Source organism: Bactrocera latifrons, unplaced genomic scaffold (assembly GCF_001853355.1).
Source record: "Bactrocera latifrons isolate USDA-ARS-PBARC rearing strain unplaced genomic scaffold, ASM185335v1 scaffold_83, whole genome shotgun sequence".
Taxonomy (NCBI): Eukaryota; Metazoa; Arthropoda; class Insecta; order Diptera; family Tephritidae; genus Bactrocera; species Bactrocera latifrons.
The window spans coordinates 1,283,857-1,293,841 of record NW_017537523.1 but is presented as its reverse complement, the minus strand read 5'-3'; the positions used below and the strand labels follow the sequence as shown (position 1 = coordinate 1,293,841).

Genomic DNA, 9,985 nt, shown 5'->3' with positions numbered 1-9,985 from the left:
AAATTAAAAAAAAAATAATTTTTGCAATTTTTTTAAATGTATATTACTAGTATTTTCTATAAGGCATTTTTTAATTTAGAAATTCTTAGTGCCAAATACTATGTAGAAGAAAGTGTAGCCATTGAAGCATACTCTGTTTCAAGTTTTGTATGATAGGTATAACTAGTATATATGTCCACCACATATTATATTCATAAGTAGTTTAAAAGTTTTGAAAGAATAGAGATAGCTTTCAATTTCAAGCAATAGCAAAACTTACTCCGTACTTACTTCGAAAATATATGATATTTCATATAAATTTTTGATGATATGGAAAAACAAAAAATGTTATGACCTCTCCTATTATATAAATAAAATATATGTCCGAAAGTAATCTACAAGAACAAAGTTCTTAAAAAATATTTTTTTTCGATAATAATCGTCTAGAAAAATAAAAAATTAAATATAAGAGAAAAAAAAAACTTAGAAAACTCTATCTCATAAATACAAGAATAATCGATAGAAAAGAAATATTTGTCCTCCAGAAGTTTTCTTTCTTTGCGCCATTAATTTTCTTCACAAATATTTCCTGCTCCTTTATAGTTTTTTCGTAATTTCTATTTTAATAAAAGCAACGCATGCATAAGAAAATTAAAAATGAAGATCATGCCGGAGCGTTTAGAGAAACTGCAAGCTTTTGTTTGCTCCAGAATGCAGCAGGTGAGCTGTGCAAGCGTGACGCCTCGGGCATGTAAAAAGCTTTAAATGTATGCAATATTATATGTACAGTTGTTGTTTTATGTGTCTCATTTGTTAGTACGTGGTTACACTTGTAAATATGTACACAAAAACTATATGCGAAAATATGTGTAGAATATGCAAATTTTTCAATCAAAATATTTTTCTTAAATTTTATTAATTTTTGTGTTTTTAAATTAAAATATACAAATGTTTAATACAAAGAATACCTAAAAATATGTATATAAATTATCAGCATATTAATCGATTATGCCATGCCTCTATTTGTGTATGCGCGAACTAGTTCCTCAGTTTTTGAGATATCAATTTGAAATTTTGTACATGAATTTTTATCGCAGAAAAGCTGCTAGTTTGTCGGAATCGAGGATATCGGCTCACTGTATCGTATAGTTACCATACAAACTGAATCATCGGCATCAAGCACTTGTATGAAACCCACTTTTATTTGACGATATATCTTCAAGAAATTTGTAAAATTATTAAAATCTAAGGCCTCCCTACATTCTTCGAAGAAATTGCGCAGATTGTGCCACTATAGCATGTAGCCGTCATATAGGCTGAACGATCGAAATCAAGTCCTAGTAAGGAATCTTTCGTATTTTCAAATTTCCGCAATTTAACTACAGTGGACCATTAAAACTGAGTAAAAAGAAAAATATCTCATGCCATAAAAAGTGGTCAAAATTAAATCTCGTTTAAAAAATTATTTGGTTGAATCTGTTTGGAACAAGCTTTTTGTACAAATACTTTTGCCGTGTTCATAATATAAAAATTGTGGTGGCTTAAAGTTTAAAAGTAGCGCAAAAAATGTGGCTAACGAGTCACAAAAACTGCAAAATAAAAGTATATTAAATTGTATACATATAGTACGTATATGGTGCACCCTACAAATATATGGTATCGCAGAAGTTTTTACGAAATTGTTGAACTTTTTGATATTTTAGTTTATAAACAGAATTTGCATTATTTTTACAAAGCTGTGTAAGAAAAAAACAAAACAAAAAAAAAAAAAAAGAAGCATTTAGCGAGTGTGCCATAACACTGCATGCAACTAGGCGCTTAAGCTGTTAAATGAGAAATGAAGTGTTGAAATAGTAGCATAAATGCGAGCGGAAAACAAAACATATTTTTTGGCAGTGCATAAAAATTAAGCAGTTAACTAAAGTGATGCTTAAACCCTACATGGCTTCGCGGTAGCACATTTCGACACTTTTTTGGTAGTTGATAAAGTGGCTTAAGTTTTGCGCTGCTACCAAATGAAATTTTTGCATTGCTGTAAAAAGTGTGGAATAAAAGGAGTTTTGGGAGCTCAGTTGACAGTGTGATCATACGGGTATAAGCTGTTGTAAATAACAAACAAAATAGATTTAGAACGACCTTTCTGCTGATACATATTTACTGTTTACTAAGATATATCCTAATAAAATTATCATCAGAGAAGTTTCATTTAATTTTTTAATCGAAATTTTATAAAAAAGCGTATATATATTATTATAAATGTATCGCCAAGTTTTTTGGTTGTAGCTGAAAGACGAGATCTACTTTTAAAGCAGGAACTTAGGTCTGATTAGCATAGATTAACATGAATTATACAGTGCGAAAATATTCTCAGACATTGGCAAGATTGTTTGTCTCCAACTCTATTAAATATTTCAGCTTTACTTTTTTAAATTCCATGTTTCGAAGTCGAAAAAATCTTTTCGTATTTTCAATCCAACTGCAAATTATTTTTATACTCTCGCAACAAAGTTGCTAAAGAGAGTATTATAGATTTGTTCACATAACGGTTGTTTTTCAGTCTGAAAACTGAAAGAGTCAGATATAGGGTTATATATACTAAAGTGATCAGGGTGACGAGTAGAGTTGAAATGCGGATGTCTGTCTGTCCGTTCGTCCGTGCAAGCTGTAACTTGAGTAAAAATTGAGGTATTATCATGACGAAACTTGGTACACGTATTTCTTGACTCCATAAGAAGGTTGAGTTCGAAGATGGGCAAACTCGGCCCACTGCCACGCCCACAAAATGGCGAAAACCAAAAACCTATAAAGTGTCATAACTAAGCCATAAATGAAGATATTAAAGTGAAATTTGGCAAAAAGGATCGCATTAGGGAAGGGCATATTTGGACGTAATTTTTTTTGGAAAAGTATGCGTGGCCCTGCCCCCTACTAATTGTTTTGTACATATCTCGAAAACTACTATAGCTATGTCAACCAAACTGTATAGAGTCGTTTCTCTTAGGCATTTCCATATACAGTTCAAAAATGGAAGAAATCGGATAATAACCACGCCCACCTCCCATACAAAGGTAATGTTGAAAATCACTACAAGTGCGTTGACCGACTAACAAAAAACGTCAGAAACACTAAATTTTACGGATGAAATGGCAGAAGGAAGCTGCATCCAGGCTTTTTTTTGAATTGAAAATGGGCGTGGCGTCGCCCACTTATGGATCAAAAACCATATCTCAGGAAGTACTCCACCGATTTTAATGAAATTCGGTACATAATATTTTCTTAACACCCTGACGACATGCACGAAATATGGGTGAAATCGGTTTACCACCACGCCTTCTTCCAATATAACGCTATTTTAAATTCCATCTGATGCCTTCTCTTTATAATATATACATTAAGGATAAATGATGATAGCGGAATAAAACTTTACACAAATACGGTATTTGAGCTGAGGTATCCCTTGTGGAAAAATTGTCGTGATCCGACTATAACTTTTCAATACAATTAAAATAAATGAAAATACAATTCAATACTCAAAGTACACAAATTGATCTAATCTAATTAATTTTACAACTTTACTCTATCCATTGACCGAAACTAATGRTAGTTCGATGGTGCAAGGTCAGGTCTATATGGTGGATGCATCAAAACTTGCCAGCAAAGCTTTCCCAGTTTTTGTCGAAACAACAAAGATACCACATACATCTTTGTTGTCCTTATAGAAGAGGAAGCCCTTTTCGCTGATCAGTTCTGCATTTTTTTTTTTTCAATTATTTGCTTAAAGCTTATCAGTTGTTGACAGTAAAATGTAGAATCAATCGTTCGTCTAGGCTGGARCAGCTCATAGTGGATGATTCCTCTCCAACCCCACTCACAATACTCAACATAACCTTTCGAGGCATCAATCCTGGCTTTGCGAACATTTTTTAAGCTTCACCACGCTTGGACCATAATTTTTTTTTTTTTTTTTTTTTTTTTTTTTTTTTTTTTTTTTTTTTTTTTTGCACATTATTGTCGTATTTGATCCACTTTTTGTCTCCTGTTACCTCGTTTCAGTAATGGTTCGATTTCATTTCGTTTCAGCATAGAATCGCAAATGTTAATTCGGCTCATTAAATTTTTCACACAGAAATCATGTGGTATCCAAACATCGTGCTACCTTTTGTAGTCAGCCTTTTTTAAATGGTTCAAGACCATTCGATGATGAATGTTAAGTTTCTTTGCGATGTCATGGCTGCTTATGTGACAGCCCTGGTCAATCTTTTCCATAATTTCATTGAGTTTTCAACCACCGAGGTTCATCTTACACATCGAAACTTCCAGAACGCAAGCTAGCGAACCATTGTTGTGGTACACGAACTAATACTGCATCGTTTTTGTAAACTTCAGAAATTTTATTAGTCGCTTGCGTGGCATATTTTTCCCTTTTTATACAAAAATTTCAAAAAATAGCGCATTTCTTCATTATTTTCACTCATTTTTGAACAGCTGTAACTTTTTTTCAATTTCTGTTAATTTTTTTAAAAAAGCTTAAGATCTCACCTTTCCAACATTATATGGTATGATACAATATGATTGGTAGCACTGAAGATATACGACTACAACGACATATTTTGACAAAATACGAAAATACTTTATCGACTACCATACATAATATATATATATGTATTTCTGGGACTTAAGTAAATTGTTTGTTTCAAATGGCTCTGTGATGATTTTCTCTCCTTAAAAAGACCGTATGGAGAATATTCTGCAGAGCTGTATTGTCATCCTCACATATTTGGGATCAGTGACGCCGTCATCGCTACTTTGCTTTATTTTGAAAAAATTCGTAATTCGATTATTAGATGCAGTTGGCTTCATATTGCAATGATCATTTTGTTGCTTAATGTAACCTGTCAAAAAATTTCCTACAAAAAAATAATTTTGATTAATTTTGTGAAGAGTACCAACCTATGTCATCTCAAAAATGTCAAATTTCTGACAAACTTAAAAAATAAAATATTTTTCTCTTGCTATTCAGTTAAGGTGTCTCCCTCGCTTCGAAATAMCCAATAATTACAACTCAAAACTCCAGCACAGCGCACCCTACCATCGCAATATTTATTTGTTTGCAGTTTGTTCATAACAAYGCATATCAGCGCGCTATCATCGTCGGCTTTGTGGACGACATTCATTTTTTATGGGCTCAACTTTTGTTTTCCGAATTCCCGCCGGTGCAATTTCACTCAGTTAGCCGAAAGTTCGGCGCACTAGCAGTAGTGTGAGCCAACACAATGAGGATGAGGATGAGACACAAAGCGACACGCGGCACTCAGCTTCGTGTGTGTAGTGGCTTGGTGTAGTAGTTTCCACATACAAACTGGTATTTACCAGCTTAGAGCGCGTGAAATCCTTTTTTGCCTTCGCGCTGACATGTTCTATTTATGCTCCTTGCAGTATTTAAGGTGTGACAACTTTGCTTATTTTGTGAAATACAWACATATCTACCTATAAATACTGCGTTGAACATGGCAGAGTATGAGCTGTAGTCATACTCGAGCTGYTGTACCGTTATGCGAGCAGCATAAACATGTTGAATGCGCCAGAAATGGCTTAACAGCTGCCAACGGTTAAGCGCGTTTTGTCGGATTTGRTTAAGTGAAAATAGTTTTGCATATGAACAAAGCATGAGATTTACAGTTATTTTGCCATTTTGTTATGCACGRTGAGTGCATAAAGTTGCGCGGCATAATTTTTGGCGAATGTGAACAATTTACGTGAAGCTTTCAAACYTTTAATTTAAAAGCTGCGTCGCGAATGATAAAATGTTGTTGGTTAATAATTTTCAACAGACATGTACTTTCCATTTTTTTGTTGATGCCATCTTTCAATTAGCAGCAGGTGTTTCTTGCTTCAAATGCTGCTGTTTTTTCCAGCTTTTTCAATGACAAATCTCAATCATAGTTACTTACTCTGGTTGAACCCAACGTTATTCGCTAGTTACAAAGCAATTCTGTATATAATCGCTGSGTAGTTGCACTTTGTATGCTCTTGGAAATAATACTCTACTTCATTTAGAGCTCAGAACCACTGACTGCGGCAAAATTGCTGTCTAGATATCTCTGCATAAGTTGAGATAGATTTTTTATTTATAGCAGTTATCAACAACGTCTTGTGTCATATACAATCTGCTTTCTGTAATACTAGCATTATTCTGTTTAAAATATACACACAAATATTTCTCTTTCCTTTCAAAAGAAATCCTTCTTCGGAGAGACCTTGTTCACGAATTATGCTGTCGTTAAAACATGATAGTTCTGAGAGTATATGAAAACTTATATTGACATTTAACTCTTCTACGGATCGAGTGCGGGCTTCTGATTGATTTTTGTTTGCTATTTAGCTCTAAATCACGAGAATCTGTATAGCTAAGTAATTGAACATAATAGCCAGAGCTGAGTCGAACAAATAATGGTAGGTGGTTCATTAAAGAGTTTCTGTATTATATACAAGCTCTCACAAAACATAAATCTTTATTTTTCACTAGGTATATTTATGAAAGAAAATTTGGTGGATTCGCAGATATTTGCTAAAGCTTGCTTCACCACTACTTGCTTAGTTATTCCTCGATTGGGTTTCCTCGGGTAAAAAACATAATAAAGAAATTCTAAAATTTTTGGAAAAAAAAACATGTTAAACTCGGTCATTGCAACGCCATTTCTGGTGTCTCTCGAAAAAAAGATGGAAGAACTTCGAGAAATCTTGCGACTTCAAGAACTCAGTTTCGAGAAAAAAACGTTCAAAAACGATATACTTAGCCTAGCAGGCCTTGAATGCACAAGTTCTCACTGCTATATCTCCCAAACTATTACTCGGATTAACTTTAAAATTTAGTACAATACTCTAGAAATTAAAAATATCTTTAAAATATAAGACAATAAAAATATCGATTCCCGAAAGGTCGTTTAAAAGCGTTGTTCAAAAATTATCATAATAAGTTAATTAGTTAGGTGGRTAGAAGATAGACTGCTTTATAAAATTATTTATCAAAAAATTTGAGAGCAGATTAATTCAGAAAGCATGAGCGAGTRAGAACAGTACAAAACTGGCAACAATAAATATCGCCAGGAGCCACTCCTTAGGGGCCAAAATCTTTAGCTTTGCAAAAATGCTTTGAATGATGTTTTGTTTTCATAAAAACCTTTAAAGTTAAACGCGGTTAAAATTATGTATCAAATGTACTTAGATACATGTGTCTATACATTCAGTGTTGCTTATACGACTTGTTGTACCATATGGAGGTATAGTGTTCAAACCTAACTTAAACTGTAATGTTTAACTTTTTAAGCAATGTTTGTTGAAAAAAAAAAAATTAAAATTAAATTAAAAAAAAAAAAAAAAATGAATTTTTTTTTTGCAGACAGCTCGTCTGTAAGTGTGTTATGTATACGACACGGTGTACCATATGAATGCAGTTACAGTGTATTATGTTAACTGACCTGCGTTGTAGGCAGGAACATTTTATATGTGAATTTTGCTTTTTTTAAGTTGTAGATTTATTATTTCGATTGATGTAAAACATATAGAAGAAGAAACTCTACTTAGTCACGGTTGAAATTGAAATAAACAAAAAAACAAAAAAAAAACAAAAAAAAAAATTGTTTACCTTGGCACCACATTGTTAGGGCAAAAACTGAAACTAAAGTTGCAACAAAAAAAAAAAAAAATATCAACTTGGTAAATAACGGACTGCCTAATTTTATATATACATACATACCATATGCTTCAATATTGCTTTAGCTAGCAAGCAATTAATATATTTTTTTTTTGGCAAATTTCTCACATTGTTTGCTTTAAGTGTCCTTGAATTCTCAATTGCCAACGCAAACTTTGTCAAATGTTAGTAAATACAATAAAGTAAATAAAAGTAATAATACATAGACATAGATACATATAAACCATGAAAACTACACATGCCTTCCAATTAAAGCTTTCGTGTGTTCTTKTTGCTCTTTTTGGTCTGCCGAAAGTTATATGCTCATTTGCCAACTAAGTAAACAAATTTCTGGCAAACTTTTTATTGCAAGGACAAGTAAAAGTTGAAAAAAAAGCAGTAAAAATTTTACTAATGAAATTCAAATATTGTAAAGAGGATTTTATTTTTTTTACGGAATAGAAAAAAAATATTAATTTGTTTCATACGAAAAAAAATCTATAAATTCACACTCAAATAGATACCTTGTTGGCAGTTTGGCTGTTCGGAAGTAATTCAAATAGCACCACACACCTTGATAATCAAAGAAAACTGTTAATATAACCTTGTTTTTTAAACTGCTTTGGCGTGTTGTTTTGAAATCCTGCGAAGGTCCACGATATTCGGCCGATTGATCTTCAGTTTCCGGATCGTAACAATAGATCCAAGACTCAACGCCAGYAAAAATATGACATCCTGGTAGTCGGAGGGCATTGTTTCACAGACRATAGCGTGACRTTATTTTTCGAAAAAATTTAGTACTTTTARAACMAATCGTGCTTTCACTTTTCAGAATGGCTTCCRYTGATCCTTYCGATATTTCAAGGGATGCCAGTAAAATATCTGATTGTTAATCGTTCCTTTATTTTATGCACKTCTTGATAATCAGTTGATGTTGGTGGCYGTCSTAGACGTGGTTCGTCATCAACGCGTTCTTAACTCGTTTTGCATTATTTGTACCAATCAACTACTTGTCCTCTACTCTGTCTTGAGTCTATTGTTGGATATTTTAAGATTATTAAGCGGACAATATTGGCTTNACTTGTCCTCTACTCTGTCTTGAGTCTATTGTTGGATATTTTAAGATTATTAAGCGGACAATATTGGCTTCGGCTACTTTGAGGTACTTTCGCGGAAACAGCAATGATATTTGAAAAAAAAAAAAAAAATATCGTTAGTCATTATCCTTCAGAATTTCACTGCAATCAGGAACCTATTGAAGATGGGAAGCTTGAAAATGCAGCAACAGTTTTAGATAAAGTCGATGAATATTTCCACTGAATGCGCTTGAGATTTTAAAAGTTAAGTGTACTAGATTTGTTATTTTGGGCTTCTCGCCACCGTAAAGTTACCAACTCGTGACAATTATTTTTAAATATGAAAAGAAAATAGATATTTCGGAAAACTTTATTATGTCTGCTTAATTTTCCACAGCATAACTAAAATTTTTAGTACACAAATAATGAAGGATGCTTTGTATACATCTATAGTAAAAGTATATAATTGTGCTCTTCAGGGGACAAACTAGCTTCATGTGTTAAAAAACTAAAAAGGTAATTAGCACAATGCTCAAAAACTCGTAACGGAAATAACATGCGGTAAAAACTGTTAGAAGACATTTGAATGTGGAAAACTTGTTAATATTTTAGAATATTTTTAAAAATTTTGAATATTTTAGAAGTTTAGTTATTTATTTCAGTATATCATCGTTTGCAATAGGCTTTACTTTAAAAAAGTTTTTATAATTATTTAAAGTTAAAACAAAAATGAAAAAAATATTGTTGTTGTAAACAATTTATGTAGAAAATACCACAATTTTAAATAAGTATTATAAAAATACTCAAATTCAATTGAAATATTGGTTTAGCAAGCAATTAAAGACAGCACCAGTGGTTTCTACCTCAATGTGTAGACTACAATTCTAAAGAACTTTTAAACTATAAAATTAATAAAATTGTGCATAAAAATGAGCCAAAATACAAGTATGGGTATGCAGAAGAAGCTGCCAGTGGGTGTAAGTGTTAAATGCTGATAATAATTTGAAATACTAATAGTTGTTAAAATAGTGGGAGTAATTTAGTATACCAGATGCTATTAACCCTTTATTGTTTACTGATATTTTTAGAATCTCTTTAGTAACCAGTAAAGTTGTGTTAAAAGTAATTTTTTCATAATTTTGGTTAGAAATTGCAAATGTACATAATTATTTGTAGAAAAAAAGAAATGAAAATTTATTTTGTTTAACTAATCGTTATATTATTACTAATTACTTTC

General features: G+C 32.2%; 1 protein-coding gene across 1 annotated transcript in view; it reads left to right on the top strand.

The window, feature by feature from the left end:
- LOC108977062 (transient-receptor-potential-like protein) overlaps nt 1-9,985 on the top strand; it is a gene marked incomplete in the record, with an annotated part of 49,517 nt that overhangs the window by 2,430 nt on the left and 37,102 nt on the right. Inside the window, 1 exon segment of the mRNA XM_018946558.1 lies at nt 9,579-9,725. Within this exon segment, the coding sequence (XP_018802103.1) occupies nt 9,678-9,725 (48 nt within the window).